This window comes from Vicugna pacos, chromosome 12 (genome assembly GCF_048564905.1).
Source record: "Vicugna pacos chromosome 12, VicPac4, whole genome shotgun sequence".
NCBI classification, from domain to species: Eukaryota; Metazoa; Chordata; class Mammalia; order Artiodactyla; family Camelidae; genus Vicugna; species Vicugna pacos.
The window spans coordinates 63843062-63859171 of record NC_132998.1 but is presented as its reverse complement, the minus strand read 5'-3'; the positions used below and the strand labels follow the sequence as shown (position 1 = coordinate 63859171).

The 16110-nt window shown below is 58.4% G+C and overlaps 1 protein-coding gene across 1 annotated transcript in view; it reads left to right on the top strand.

The window, feature by feature from the left end:
* The window catches only part of CELSR1 (cadherin EGF LAG seven-pass G-type receptor 1), a 135494-nt gene that overhangs the window by 43301 nt on the left and 76083 nt on the right, over positions 1-16110 (top strand). Inside the window, exon 2 of the mRNA XM_031673561.2 lies at positions 6791-7429. Within this exon, the coding sequence (XP_031529421.2) occupies positions 6791-7429 (639 nt within the window). The remainder of the gene's footprint in view (positions 1-6790; positions 7430-16110) is intronic.

The following is a 16110-nucleotide window of genomic DNA, read 5'->3' as shown; positions in this document are numbered from 1 at the left end:
TATGATTATCAATTATATGTGGAATGTAAAAAAAAAAAGTCAAACGAACTTATTTACAAAACAGAAAACAGACATAGAAAGCAAACTTAGGGTTACGGAGGGGGGAGGTGGGAAGGGATAAACTGGGAGTTCAAGATTTGCAGGTACTAACTACTATATATAAAATAGATAAACGAGTTTATACTGTACAGCACAGGGAACTATGTTCAATATCTTGTAGCAACGTACGGTGAAAAAGAATGAAAACGAATATATGTGTGTTCACGTGTGACTAAAGCGTTGTGCTGTGCACCAGAAACTGACACAACGTTGGGAACTGACTATACTTCAATTGAAAAAAATATATATATATATACACACATGTAGGAAAAACAGTTACAGTCTTACCAGCCAGTACTTCAGATTTGTTTTCAGAGTTGGAGAAAATTCAAGATGCTGGAATCAAAGGTCTTTATTCTAAACTCCTGTTGTTCTAACTATGGTGATGATTATGGCATTTGAAGTACAGTGTCAGCAGCCAAAATGATATGTTTTACCGTTTTACAGTATAACCTTCAAATCCCAAACGTGTGTTTTATTTAGCTTATTTATTTATTTTTATGGAGAACAGTCACAAAGCTGTAGACAATCGAGGGGAGCATCGTGTTGCGGGCTCTCTCTCCCCATGTGCGGGCTCTCCCCGCATGTGAGGGCTTCCCAGGACTGGCGTGTGCACTGCCATTTGCCTGGACCAGCGATGTCCCCGCTGGGGGACGACTCACCGGGAACGACTCACTGGGGACCCTGAGTCTGGGTGGGCCCGCGTTCAGAATGGGTTTGATCTTTCCCTCGTGGCTCCTCACGGCTACTGCCGTCGCTGGCAGGAAGTTTAAATTCCTTGCAGCTGGTTAGCATGCTTTACTGGGGTGGTCAGCAGCAGCGGTAGCTGCGGGAACGTGGGTGGAGCCAGAGCCCTTTCCGCGTGCTCGCGGCCACCTGCCTGCCTGCGGCTTCTGCTCAGGGCCGCCGGGGTTTCCCAGCACCCTTGCCAGGCTTCTTGTGCAACATCTAATTGTGCCTGAGATGCTGGTGCTGGAACGAGACGCTCCCTCCCGGGCCTGAGGCTCCTTCTCTGGGGACGAGGCAGGAGAAGCAGCGTGTTCTGGGGCCAGGGTGCCCACCAGGCCTGACGCCAGCATTTGCCCCGCTGTCCCCTGAACACCTGTCACCTTGTTCCTCTGAAAGGAGCCCAGTCACAGGTTCTAGATTCAGCTTTTGTTGCCCAGAAAGGAAAGGAACCAGATGCCCTCCGGGTAGCAGATCAGAACATCGCACCTGTTGTCCACCCTCAACTTGGCCTCAAAAATACGCCGCACCTTGCGGAGAGAACGCAAAGAACCACTGCAGCGTCCCCCGCAGGCCCTCCCTGCCCCGTGGGAGGCCTGGGAGGGGGCAGGACAAAGGACAGGAGTACAGCCTTTGTCCCCAGCCAGCCGGAAAGCAAACACTGCCCAGTGGATGCGGCCACAACTGGCATGACTGTGCCGTCACGGGCTTTGCCGAGCAGGCCTGGCACGGTGTTGGCAGTGGGAGACCGAGGTGCCAACTCCCAGTTTAGACCACAGTGTGCATGTAATGGGGTGACCAGACTCCAGCCAGTGGTCATGCTCTGTCCTGGGACTGGCTGCATCTCCAGCTGCTGGTGGCCCCACCTCACCATGTTGTCCCCAAGGCTGCGGATGTTCAGCCGGTCAGAAACGAGCCTCCCCTGAGTCTCTAGTGGACCCTCCTGAGCTGGGACCGCGGTCCTATGGGTGCTCCGCCCAGCGTTGTAAGGGCTTGAGCCCAGTCGGTGTGGGCCTGCCGCTTGGTGCCTGAATGGCCTTAGCTGGGCTTGTGGGTCAGCCCTTGTGCCTCAGTGCCCTGATCTGTGAAAGACCAGCAGCGATGCCCCTTGCGGGCTGTGGCAGGGATGGGACGGGCAGTGCGGGGAAGAGGCCAGTGCGCAGCTGTCCCCAGCAGCAGTGCCGCACCGTCTGTGCACAGACCAGTCTACACTGTGAGGACGTTTCTCCTGCGTTCACCCCCCACTGCCCCATGCTGAGAGCCCTCGAGGCCCCTAGCATTGGGGGACCTCCACCTGCCTCTATGGCCTTGTCTCGCCCAACACACATCCCCGTCTGTCCTGGGCGGAGCGGCCCCCGGAACCTCAGCGTGTGGTATGATTTGGAGGCAGGGTCTGAGCAGATGTGACCGGGCGTCAACATCAGGTCTTCTGGATTTGGATGGATCCTGACCCCCCACTGGTGTCCTTTTTTCCTTCATGTTTTTTTTTTAATTTCAGTATAGTCAGTTTACAATGTTGTGTCAGTTTCTGGTGTACAGCATAATAGTTCAGTCGTACACACATATACATATTTCCATTTTCATATTCTTTTTCATCATAAGTTACGATAAGATATTGAATATAGTTCCCTGTGCTGTACAGTAGAAACTTGTGGTTTATCTATTTTGTATATAGTAAGTTAGTATCTGCAAATCTCGAACTCCCAATTTATCCCTTCCCACCCCCTTCCTCGGCTCGGTAACTATAACTTTGTTTTCTATATCTGTGAGTCTGTTTCTGTTTTGTAAATAAGTTTGTTTGACTTTTTTTTTAGATTCCACATGTAAATGATATCATGGTATTTTTCTTTCTCTTTCTGACTTCACTTAGAATGACAGTCTCCAGGTCCGTCCGTGTTGCTGCAAATGGCATTATTTTATTCCTTTTCATGGCTGAGTAGTGTTCCATCATATAAATATACCACAGCTTCTTTATCCATCACCTGTCGACGCACATTTGGGCTGTTTCCGTGTCTTGCTATTGTAAATAGGCTGCTGTGGGCACTGGGGTGCATGTGGTGTCCTTTTACGAGCGGAGAATCTGGACACGGACTCACCAGATGATGAGGCAGAGATGGGAGTGAGTTGTTTTACAAGCCGAGGACACCGAGGACTGCCGGCGTCCCCGGACGCGGGGACAGACCATGGAACGGATTCTCCCTCAGAGCCTCAGGTGGAACCCACCCTGCTGACGCTTGATGTTGGACTCCTGGCCCCAGACCATGCAGCTCCCGGACTGACTTGCCAGGCCTTACTACTTTCTCACATTTTGGGCTGGGAAGACCGTTCCCCTCCAGTGTGTGACAAACTCCATTCCAGCTTGGCTCCCCCTCCCCACCCCGCTGCCTCCTGGGGTCCTTCTGGATCGCCTCTCGCAAGTTCAGCTCTGGCCCCTGCCCACTGTGGTCCGCCAGCGCCTTGGGCCCTGGGACACCCCATGTCGAGGGCTGAGTGAGCCACAGGGATGCAGTTGTGGTCCAGGGCTGACCTTTCATCAGAGCTGGATGTGTGGATGGGCCCCCCACTCCGGGAAGACCTGCGAAGCCCTCCCTCACCTGCACCATCCAGGGTTTTGTGGGAAGCATCTGGCGGTGGGCGTCCCAGAGCCCCACTCTGCCATCTGTCTGTCTCTTTCCTGCTGTGACTCAGGGGCAACGAGGTGACTCACCTGCCCTGGAGAAAGCCATGCAAGTTACACTGGACGAATTCGGAGGCGCTGCAAGGCTGGCCTGGAGGTGCTGGTGCTGCATGACCAAGCGCCTTCCCCGCAGGCTTGGGGAGCCCCGGGCGAGCTCTCTGTCTCCAAAAGGAAAACAGGCTTCTCGGGGTGACCCTAACACGTGCTCATCAGGAAGACAAAACGGCAGAGGAAAGCATAGGAGAAAGTGAAACTCGCCACGCGAGTGAATACCAGCCACGCGACACCCCTGGCCAGGACTTCTCCAGTCCGTCAGGGCCCTCAAAAGCAGGGAGAGTCTGAGAAATGGTGACTGCTGAGGACCTAGGGAGACAGGACGACTGCGTATCATGTGGGATCCTGGAGGGGAGCCTGGGATGGAGAAGTAAAACCAGTAGGTAAAACCAAGGAATCTGAATGAAGCATGGCGTTAGTTGATAACACATCCATATCGCTTCATTGATTCTAACAAAGACGCCACACCGATGTCATAACGATATTAATTCTAGGGAGACTGGGTGCTGGGTGTACGGACCTCTCTGCACAGTCTTCCCAATTTTTCTGTGAACTAGAACTGCTCTAAAATTTAAAGTTTATTTGAAAACAATAAATTCAGTGACCCAGATGGAATCACTGTCAACACTGAAGTTTCTGCCATCCCTGCCGACAGCTCCCTGGACTTGTGCACGACCGTGTTTTTTTGTTTTGTGTGGAAAAGTGACTTACTTTCCCCCTGACATCACGTGGTCTGGATCTGCCCTGACAGCGGCGGAGGAAGATGTCGGCTGCCGGTCTGGCTACGCCGAGCTTCAGGGTCAGGACAGCTGCCCTTACTTCAGCGGCTCCCCGTGATGGGCAGTTGGGTTTGTGCCCATGGAGACTCGGAAGTCCCACCCAGGTGATTTAGGTACAGAGCGAACCCATCGCCTCCGGGACCTGGTTGTCCAGCACGGTCCGTGGTCTTGAGAGAAATTAACGGTGAGAGTAATAGCAAGGTGCACGTTTTATCTTCCAGCACAGTCGGTGTAAGTTAATCTTCCATGCTGTTTTCTGGTCCTAACCTGGCTCTTGGTTCTTGGGGGCTCCTTGTGCCGTGTCCCCCAGGGCTGCTGGCGGGAGGGTCCCGGCACTGGAGCCCCCCCCCCCCCGCCCCCGGTGAGGGGCGGGCAGAATAGCGCTGAGCACGCCAGCGCGGCCTGAGCTTGGAGCTTTAATCAGTATGACCTTCGCATCTTGGGGCAGAACCAATCCCTGTGTGGTTTAAGATTAAAAGGATGTTTCATAACAGCTGCCACCAGGAAACAAACAACATCTTATATCCTATATTATTGTAAATGGGCCTTTGCGAAAAAGAGAAAAGAAATACCCACAGAAAGATAGCTTACGTGGGAAAGTGGAGCCTCTGCTGCTGTTTGTGCCAGTGTCAATCTTGGGGTGAAAGATGCCACTGGAATTCTACCCCTCCCTCCTTCTTCCCCTCCCCCGCCTCCCCTTTCCCCTCCCCCTCCCTCACCCAAATGTTTATCCAGCAGCTTCTGAGTGCCAGGGACTGTTCTGGAAGTGACGGGTTCAGCAGGAACAAGACCTACAAGTTCTTGGTCCTCACAGGTTCACGGCGAGGGTGAGGGGGAGACTGATATGAACAAATAAAATCAGGCTGTGGCTGTTCCTGTGTGGGAATTAAAGTTGGGATGTGGCAGAGCTTGAGTGGGGGGATGTGAAAGGTCCCTTCTGATGAGGGACATGCAGCTGAGACCCGGGTGGCTGAAGGAGCAGCTGCTGGTGACGGGAGGACAGTGTTCCAGGCAGAAGACGAAATGTGCAAAGGCCCTGGGGCCGGGAGAAGGAGTGTGTGATAGGGAGGGTGATGAGGACAGACTGTGCAGGACCATAATGGGGTAAGCGATATGGGTTTTATCTTGGGTGCCTTTGGGGGCCCCAAGGGAGTGGCCTGATGAGTCCACATTTTTGGACGAGTTCTGTGGCTGCAGTGTGAATACAGGCTCGTGGTTGCCTGGGTGTGGCCTGTGGTTGGGGCGGGGGAGGGGGAAGGAGGGCGGGGCCATCTTTGAGGCTTTCTGCCGCAACGTGCTGGGCCTCTTGCCTGATTCCTCTTACTCGTTCCCGCCACCGGCCCTCTGTCTGTGAGCTGCAGGCATGGTCTCAGGGGTCGACCTGCTCTGCAGAAGCTGTAGACAGCACTGAGCCGTTGCCTTGCCGGCCTCTGGGTTCTGTGCCAACCTTCCAGGTGCCCTCCCCACACCCAGCTCACACAAATGTTCTTTTCTCTCTAAATGCAGCCCCGCCAGGTTATCGTGAGGACCGGATGGAGGAGTAATAGAGTGCTCGGTGCCTGACCTCCTAGGTGGCAGGCGTTATCACTGGGGGAGGCCAGGGCCCCTCCGCCGAGCGTGTGTTCTCGGGCGGGAGGCTGGGCTTCCCTGGGTCTCAGGTTTTCTCACCTGTCAGGTGGGGTGATGCTGGCTCTCTCAGAATCTTCCAGAATCTCCGGCTTGCACCTGAATGCATTGTGACTTCTGTGGTGGTCCCGTTCCTCCATTGTTTGGACAAGTTTTGTGACGCATGGTCCCCCCAGGAGTGGCTATGGCTCTCCTCAGAGAGCCCCCGTGGTGGTCCCCGCACAGCTCCTCTGGGCTCAGGATCTGTGGTGTGTGCAACTTGATAATGAACATATTCCACCCTTTGCGGCCCCCAAGTTCTAAGCACCTCACTTCATGATCTGTTCACGCGTGTTGGCTGGGATGCAGCGTCCTGCGCGCGTCTCTCTGAAGCATCGCGTGCTGAGCCTGTCCTCTGGGCTGGGTGTGCAGAGACGGGTGGGACGCAGCAGAGGGAAGAGAGGCCGCCAGCGCAGCATGAGCCAAGGCTGAACCTGGGCAAGACCGTCCCGGCACTGTGGGGCCTGAGCTGGGCTGGGGGGTGGGCGGGGCCACCTGGAGGCTGGAACAGGTGCAGAGGAGGTAAAACAGGGGCTCAGTGGCCCCGGGTGTGAGACTGGATTCTAGGCAGGGAAGGGGTGGATCACGGTGGGTGTCGAGATGCCCTGCCCTGTGGTTGGGGGTCCATTTGATGGACTAGATGGTAGCTGTGCTCTCAGATGGGAGCCAAACAGGGTCTGGGGAGTGGGGTCCAGGTGGTGGTCAGGGGCAGGGTGGGGCATGCTGTTCCTGGTGGGGCCAGTGGGGACCGGGCAAGCGGACACTGAGTGACCCCCCTTGTGTCTCGCAGACGGCATCCACAGCGTCGTGGCGCTCTGCACCCTGCGGGTGACCATCATCACGGACGACATGCTGACCAACAGCATCACCGTCCGCCTGGAGAACATGTCGCAGGAGCAGTTCCTCTCCCCGCTGCTGTCCCTCTTTGTGGAAGGTGTGGCCACGGTGCTGTCCACCACCAAGGACGCCGTCTTCATCTTCAACATCCAGAATGACACGGACGTCAGCTCCAACATCCTGAACGTGACCTTCTCGGCCTTGCTCCCGGGTGGCGTCCAGGACAAGTTTTTCCCCTCGGAGGACCTGCAGGAGCAGATCTACCTGAACCGGACGCTGCTGACGGCCGTGTCCGCCCAGCGCGTGCTGCCCTTCGACGACAACATCTGCCTGCGGGAGCCGTGCGAGAACTACATGAAGTGCGTGTCGGTGCTCAAGTTCGACAGCTCGGCCCCCTTCATCAGCTCCCCGACCGTCCTCTTCCGGCCCATCCACCCCGTCAACGGCCTGCGGTGCCGGTGCCCGCCCGGCTTCACCGGCGACTACTGCGAGACCGAGATCGACCTGTGCTACTCCAGCCCCTGCGGCGCCAACGGCCGGTGCCGCAGCCGCGAGGGTGGCTACACCTGCGAGTGCCAGGAGGACTTCACCGGTAGGTGTCAGCACGCCCGGCTCGGGGAGGGGTTGGGACACCCCGGGTCACCTCTGCTTCGCACGAGGCTCCCAGTTCACAGGTCGGAGGGTTTCCGGTGCTTTCTTCTGTCCACTTCCCTCCCGGGGACAGGGTCTAAGGACAGACCCCAGGCCCGGGTGTCGGTTCTGCATCCTGACCACAGCTCCGAGGTCTCTCCTGACCCCATGCGACTCAAGCCACCCTCTTCATAAAGATAGTAGGAGGAAGATGATAGTGTGAGAGGCACCTAAAAACCTAAAAAATCTACGCACGTGTAATGACATGGGCTTGTCTTAAGAGGTTTCCAGTGTAAAGTAGTTCATTCTGGATTTCAAATTCAGTTGGTTGTTGTGAAACAGCGTAGCTGGGACAGAAATCATCATCACTTGGGTCTGAAACGGTGTTCGTTTTTTCATGCCTCTTTGTCACTGTGGAAATTACTCATCTTCGCAGCCTGGAAGATACACTTACCTAAGACATCCTGATTTGTCAGGAAGCTGAGTCGCTCTGCAGGCAGCTAGTGGTTACAGAGAAAGTTTCTCGCCCTCTTGGCTTCGGTCTTCGATGGCCTGTTCCGTAGATATCCAGCCCATGTGACAAACAGGCGTCCTGTGGACGGTGCTGACAGTCTGTCCTTTGGAAAGTTCCCTGAGCGTAGGAGGGACCTGACTTGTCCCGGAGGTAGCTTTGGGATTCTTTCACGGGCTGTGTCCTTGGTTAACGTTTGGTGTAAACAGCGGGGAAATGGTCTGTGCAAATGTGGGATGCAGCACAAGCTGATGGGGCTTAGGACCGGGGCTTATGGTATTAGCAGGCATTCATCAACAGGAAGAGAGCCCCCCTGGGGTGGGGGCGCAGCGGGAGGAAGGCAGCCGAGCTGAGCGGGTGGTTTGCATCCAAAGGGGAGGAGCCGCCTGGAGAGGGGGCATTAGGCAGCCCGGGGAGACGGGTGTGCGCCCTGGCTTGCCGCGTCTGAGCACCAGCCTGGGTATAATCTGCTGGCACCGCTGCGGCCGGGAAAGGCTTGACTGCCTGCCTGTGTCTGGCTGGCTGTCTGTCTGCCCTGCCAGGGTCCAGAGCTCTCTTCCCCACGCTCTCTCCAACGTTAATCCTGAAGTCCTGACCGCTGGGGCTTGGGGGTGAGTGGGAACGGAAGGCAGAGGAGACCCTGGCCCCTGAGCCCGCGCCTGGGCGTCCTGGTTTTGTCCAGGAGCTGCGCTTGGGCTGGTGGTATGCCTACCCTCCCCTGCCCACTCTGCAGCGTTAAGCTGGCATCTCGGCCTCTTCTAGTGCCTGACCGGGTCTGCCAGCCCCGGCACAGTCAGTCCGCCTCGAGATGGATGAGCTGGTGTCCCCGTCCGTCTCCTGGACGGCGAGTGCTTCCATGGATGAGTCCTGCTTCTGGTGGAGAACCCATGGCCCCGGCCCCTGGGAAAGGGCCTGGTGCACCCCAGGGAGTCAGCCAGTGAATCAGTCATTGATTCACTCTACAAGTATATCGTGCCTGCTGTGTGCCTAGGCAGTGTGCACGTCAGACCCACCCCTGCCGGTCGGGTGGCCACCCCAGGTTACCACGTGATCGACCCTTTCACTGGTGGAGACATGGGGCAGTGGGGACCTGGTGCGGGAGACCCCTAAGCGCCCCCACAACCTGGCGGCTTCATCCTGAAGGCGGGTCAGAAGCCCAGGGAGGTGTATACCGCAGAGCCCAGCCTTGCCTCGTGGCTGGAATGGCCCGGGTTCCGGAAGTGCTGGGCGTGAGCCGGGGGCCACGTCCGGGCAGGGTAAGCAGAGGGCCCGCTGGGACCCGTGGACCCCCCGGATCCTCTCCCGCCCGTGGGCTGGAAAGGACTTCCGAGTTCTCAAATTTCGTTTTAATCACAAGAGTCATTTCTAGAGAAGTTATGCCCAGGAGTGGCCCAGGATGTCATCACCTGAAATGTCTCGCTGGGCAGGGGACTAATTTGAATGTCGTTGGGACTAAATTACCCTATGTATTTCCCTCCGAGATAAGGCTGGCTCAGACTGATTATGCCTCCTGGGTCCCCTTCCTCCCTTCCTCCCTTTCTTCCTTTTTCCTTTGAAGCCGGGCTCTCGGAGGAGGTAATGGAACCCACTTACTCGCGGTGAAAGCTGCACTGTCGTCGCCGGGGTTCTGTTACTCGCTCCCCGGTAAGCCGAGCGCGGGCTGGCGGGCGGGAAGCTGGAGGCGGCCCAAGGCTGCCGGAGGACCCTAGCTTCCTGTGTAGCCGCACGGAGACGAGCTGGGAGAAGGAAAGTCTCAGTTCATTTCAGGAAATGCTGCTGAATTGGGTGCTGGAGAAGTACCCCTGCCAGGCCCCCTGTGCTCCTGCAGTCCCAGGGGACCAGGACCCCCGTCCTTGCAGGGAGCTGGCATGTCCCCTTCTCACCCTGTGTCGGTGCTCTGCAGGGAGCGGTGGTGGGGATCTGCAGGTGACCCCACTCTGAAGGGAACAGGGACAGAGGACGGGAGGCAGAAACACCACGGGGACGTTTCTCAGCTCAGCAGACGTTCCTCAGTGACTGTCGTGTGTGACAAGCACTCATGCCGTTTTCCTTGCTTCTGGCCCCTCAGTCTTCCAGTCTGTGAATTGAATTAAACTCCCCAAGGACGCGGCACGTCTTCCCCATCTCCTCCCCGCTGCACCTGCCATCCCTCTGCAGTTCCCTCCGTCAGGGTCCGGCCCAGTGCTGCCCCTGCTCTGGGAAGTTTCTGGAAGGTTCCCGACCTCCTCGGGCAGTGATCGCCCATCACCCCGGAAACTCCCCCGGTGCTGTGTTTCTGTGTTGGCTGCTCTGCTCTCGTTTTGGGTGTGGTTCACTTATTTCTGCGACCCTCAGGATGACAGTGACCTGGGGATGACGCTTACCGGGCCCGTTAGGTGCTCACCGTTCCATGTGGTCCTGCACACGTTAGCCCAGTCCTCCCTGCAGCTCTGGTGGAGACCGTGGCACCGCACACCAGAGTTTCTAGCCCAGAGGCTCTCGACGGGGGTGGCTCTGCCTCTGCGGCACGTCTGATGGAATCCGAGGACGTGTTCAGTGGTCACAGCGGGGGGCGGGCCGCTGCTGGCCAGGGCCCTGGGCTGCTGCTCACTGCCCTCCGGGCACGGGGGCCCCCACAGAGAACGGTCTCCACGGGAATGAGTTGCCGGTGGAGGCGGAGACGCCCTTCCGCAGACTCGGACAAAGGGTGAGTCAGGATTGGAACCCGGGGTTCTGGCTCCCGAGCTCAGGCTTGTCGCCCGTGGACTCCTCCAGGGTGGAACAACGCAGGTCACCTGTCTACCAGGTCCTTTCTCTTGTTTCATGGACTTCACAGCACCTATTAAAAGACGCCTGCCATGTGCAGGGCGCTCAGGGTTCCCAGGGCAGCGTGCTGAGAGATGCAAAGCAGTGTCACTGAGCAGTGGCCCGGGAGAGCGTTTCTCTCCGCGGCCACCCTGTTAACCGAGGGGTTGGCAGAAACTCTTCTGGGAAGAGACGAGGCTGATTGAACCCCGGGTGAGCCTCAGGATGCGCTTCTGGGTCCTGGTCCTGTTGCGTCTTGCTGCTTGGTCTCCCGGGTTAAAAAGTCGAATCATCACTGCTCCTGACGTGGGGGCACGTGTCCACCAGGCTCTGCCCAGGCCCTTTCCCCGTGCCCGCCACAGCCCTGTGAGGCGGGGACAGCTCTCCCCCGGTTCAGGGACACCGAGGTGCAGAGCTGGGTCAGGGACCCGGGGGCCTCCCTCCTGAGCACCGATTCTGGAGACCCTGACCCTGCCTCCCTGCCCTGGCCCCTCCTTTCAGCCCACTCGGGGCTCACGGTAGATGCACCCCACACCCCACGTTCACCCTGTCACCCTGCACGCCGCGTTGCTGTCTGCTCCCTCCCCTCTGCATCCAGCATCTTCTTGCATCAGCACAGCGCCAGGCATCCAGTAGGCGCATACTAAGTACCACGCAGGATGACAGGGTTGGGGTGAACAGGTCTGCTCCTCCTCGGGGTCCGCGGTTCTGTGTTGCGCGCAGAGCAGAGCCTTCGCTGCTCCCGTGACTGAGCTGGAGGGGACAGGGCTCCCCCTCCAACTGCTCTGTTCCTTCCTGTCCTGCGGCTGTGCACACCGGCCATGTGGGTCACAGCAGGTGCTTTCGCGTCCCCAGGCCCGCAGCTGCCTGGGAAGCTCCTCCCCTTCCTCCCACATGTGCGTCTTCATGGTGTGGAGAGCTGCGCGGGCACGTGGTCTGTCGCCCCGGATCGATGTCGGCCCTGGCCCATGCCTGCGGAGGCGGCAGCTTTGGCATCACTGGGGAGGGAGGGCTCTCTTGGACTTTGGGGTGTTCTGCACTTTGAGGGGCAAGGGGATGGAGGGGAGGGTCCTGTTTATTCTTGAGCCTCCCTTCTTAGAGCCCAGGCTGCTTGTCTGGGTTCAGAGGGTGTTCTGAATACCAGCGAGTGGGCCTGCCTCTGTGCGTGAAGGACGCGGCTGCCCCTGGGCTCTGCACGTCTACGCTGCTGGCCTGTGTCGTCAGGGGGCGCCTCAGCAGGATTTAGCCTGATTTGGGGATCAGTGGGTCAGGGGCCACTTCGAAGAGTCTCAGCGATGCTGGGTTTGAGCTTGGTGCTAACTACCCCGGAGCAGGACGTCCCAGGTGTCCTGTGAGAGGGCCTTCTGGGACCCTGACTGTCGCCCGTGGTGACTTCCCAGGGCCAGGATGCTTTGTGTAGGTTCAAGGTGAGAGAAACTTTCAATATAAAAATCGAGTCATCTTTTCTGTTCACGGGGAAAACTTTCCATCCATTGTGGCACGTCTCTGACCCAGTACCCGTGCGCGTTCCTCCAGGTCTGAGTTTGATCCTGAACTCTCTCACCAGGGGCGTGGCAGTCCCGTCCCCAGGTGAAGCTCGGACCCCGCACTCCGTGTGAGACTGGCGGTGCCCCGTGCATCTGGGCTGGGCCGTCATCCCGTGGGATGACATTCACATAACACGGCAGAAACGAGTTTGCCCCCCTTCCTGCAGTTCACTGGGTTAAAACTCCACTTGGAAAAGTCCGTAGTCAAGTTGAATTCAGTCCTTAAGCCAGAGAGTTAATTATCATTCAAAATGAAACCCATTACTGAGCCTGTAATTACGGCCTCAGGTAAAGCAGAAGCAGGAGCCTTTCTTAGGAAAAGGTGCCTTTCAGACTCTCAGGATTGTGCCAGGTTCCTTCTCGTTAGCACCTCTCCAGGCTTTGACGTCTGGCCCTTTCTACAGCTTCCAGGTCCGGGATATGGGGCCCTTCTCCGGTACATTGTGGGAAAGCCGGGGCATTAGCGCGCGCCTGGGGGACTTTGTTTTCCATTAAAAATGTTCACAGAGAGATTGGGTGTGGATGCACGTAGCCAGGTGTCTCCTGTTCTCTTCCTTGGAATTCTTTCCCCCAAAGCTGGGGCTTTTAATGAGCACCGTCGGCGTCCTCCTGGCCTGGTCAGGGTGCACATGACAGCCCGACGGGAAGAGGACAGTCCCAGGGCTTCTGTTACCTGCCTGGGGCTTCTGTCACCACGGACCACACGCTGGGTGGCTTAAAACAGCAGGAGTTTACCCCCTCCCAGTCTGGAGGCCAGAAGTCCAGAACCGAGGTGTCGGCGGGGACTTGCTCCTTGCAGGGACTCGAGGGGAGAGTCCTTCCCGCCGCTTCGAAGCTTCTGAATGTGTGTGTCCCAAGTGCGCCTTCGCTTGTCACTGCAACTCGTCAGTCTGTGCCTCTGTCCTCAGGTGGCCTCCTCCCTGGGTGCATTCTGTCTCTGCTTCCAAATTTCCCTCGTTTTCTAAGGACAGGCTCTGCCTTCATCCAGTGTAGTCTCATTTTAACCTGATCACATCGGCAAGACCCTATTTCTAAACAAGACCAATTCACAGGTGCCAGGGGTTCGGACTTGAGCATACGGTACTGGGGGACCCAGTGCCACCCGCCTCAGGGCCTCTGGCGGTGGGCGACAGCGGCCACTTCCTGTCAGCCTGCTTGTCGGGCATCTGCTGGGCCAGAGGACAGTCCTGGGCAGGAGACAGGCTCCTGAGGTTTGTCTTCCCTTTGGAGCGCAGGCGTTCCCCGCGTCCACCCAGCCAGCTCCTCGTGGGCTGGATGGGCTGGGCGCGGGGCATGAGTCGGCAGGGGGCACAGGTGCACCCTGAAATGTGTGACCACAGCCAGTGAAGCAGCCGGGAGACATGCCCCATGCTGTCAGAACCCCCCTGGGGTGTCACACCCGCTGTCTGAGGGGAGACAAGGCTCCTGGGTCAGCCCTTGTCGCCCCCTCCCCCCACCCCACAGGCGTGCGTACCGAGTGCTGTGCGTTTGGAGAGCAGCCGCTTCTGCAGAAGGATCCAGAAGCTGTTCTGACCCACACGGGGGAAGAAGAACACGGGTTCTTCCCTCTGGACACCGATCTGCCCCAAGGAACTGTCCCTCCTCCCGGCACCATGGGACGCGGGGCAGGGGAATTGGAACCGTCGGGGGCTCAGCTGCGGTTTTGCATGGATGATCAAGGCTTTCGTTAGCATTCCGGCTGCGTTTGGACACGTCGCTGTTTGGGAGTTGGCAAGGGTTCCCTTCAAACTGATGAAGCGCCGGGAACGTCCCTTTCCGGCCTCGCCGCGCGCAGCTGCAGGTCTGCTTTCCACCGACGGGTTCTTCCCCGCGGTCCGCGGGCGCCTGCCCAGACCCTCAGCCCGGCCTCCAGGCTTCTCCAGCGCCACCCAGGGGCGCTCGCCTGGGGCCAGGCCCTGTGCCTCCCTCTCCCCCGGGGTGCGGGGCGTCTCCCACCCCACCTGCGCACCCCCACAAGCTCGCCTTCTCTAGGAGACCTTCCCTGGCCCTCCTGGGCTCCCGCCCTCAGATGGCCCCGTGTCCTAGAGCTTAATCAGTCTTGTGTCTGAGACGTCCTCCTGGAGCTGGTTCTTGGGACGTTATAGGATAGATGCCCCGGCTGAAAAGCTGGCCATCCTAGGGGCGCTGGGGTGACCCCTTCCAAAGCCGGGACCTCCCTGGAAGAGGCAGTTTCCAGCCTGTGTACCGCGCCCCGTCATGGTCTGTGGGGAGAGGCACCGACAGGCACAGCAGGGCACGAGGGGAGCCCTGGACAGCCCCATGTCGGGCCCCGGGGCAGCCGGAACCTGCCTCCCAGCAGGCCCCGGGGGACAGTGGCTTTGTCCCAGGTTGCCAGGGACTGGACCCTCCGCCAGACTCTGCCTCGTCCTTCATCCCAGACACCTCCTGAGCTGCTACGTCCCTGGCTCAGAAGCGCCCTGCCTTCACTTCCGGGGCCTTGGAAGCACCTTGTTGAGGGGCCCAGATGGGGTTCTGGGCCAGCTGAGTTGCCCCCCCCGGTCACCGGGTGCACCGTGCCCCCGGCAGCCCGCGTGCAGGTGTCGGGCCCTCTGCGGGGCCCCCACCGGCTTTGGCAGCCAGGACTTGGGCGTCCACGCGCATATGTTCACGTGGTGCCCCGGTCCTCAGCCGCTGCCCCCGGGGCACCACGAAGGGCTGGGGGACAGAGGGTGCTTTCTCTTCAGGGTCCCCAGGTCCACTGAGGCCCGGGAGACACTGAGAGGGGCCGAGGCGCCGCTGTCCGGGGACCATCCCCAGGAAGTGGTTGCTGCTGAGTCTGCCCGGTTTCTGTGGTGTGTTTGGGGTTCGTAGTGGTTTCCCGTCACAGGAGACCGCAGACTGGGAGTCACGCTGTCACAGTTTCAGAGGCCAGAGTCCTGAGATCAAGGTGTTGGCCTGGTCACGCTTCCTCTGGAGGCTCGGGGGGACCTGGGGGGTCTCCCTTGGGCCCCCTGGGCTCATGACCGCATCGTCTCTGCCCCCGTCCTCGAGTGGTTTCTAAACTCCAGCCGCCGCTCTTTCGTAAGGATTCACTTGGTCGCGGAGGGCCCGCCCGGATGATGAGGATTGTCTCTGGTCTCAGGCTCCTTCATGCAGGCACACCGTTCGCCGTGGGAGGCGGTATTCCCAGGTTCCGGGAATTAGAGGCGGATGTGTCTTTTAGGGACGGTCATTTAGCTGACCAAATGGTTAGTTTTTTTCTGTCCCCCACCCCCATAATAGGCAGGAAGGGAGGGTGGGTGGGAAGAGCACCCCTTTTCTGAAAGAGGGGCCCCCATGTGTGGCCCCGGGCTGGGCTGGGCTGGGCCGGGCCGTGTGCCTGCACCAGGAGTTTAGAAAGCACACTGATTATTCAGGTTAGCCAGGTTTCAACCCCTCAGGTGTGTGGGTGACTCTGTTCTTAACAGCCAGGAGCCGTGGATAAGCAGGAATAGGTTTTTTTTTGCTGCTGGAATGCATTTTAAATTTATATTTAAAAAACGGGTGTGTCCGGTGTTCTGGGAATTTGCTTCAATGGCAGTAATGAAGTCACCCCGAAGGCCCAGCCCAGGACAAGCCTGCGGGGTTCTGGGCTTCCGGCTTCCCCTCCCCTGGTGGGGGGGTTGGCGGGCAGGTGTCTGGCCTCTCAGAGGCCTTTGGTAGCAGCCTTAACCCCTTGAGGGAGGAGGCTTAACCCCTTGTGGAGGGGGCGAGGGGTGGGCAGACGAGGCCTGGTCTCAAGAGGCCGGTTAACAGCAGGGGATCAGAGTCACAGCCCCACCTGCCAGGTGCACAGCTCAG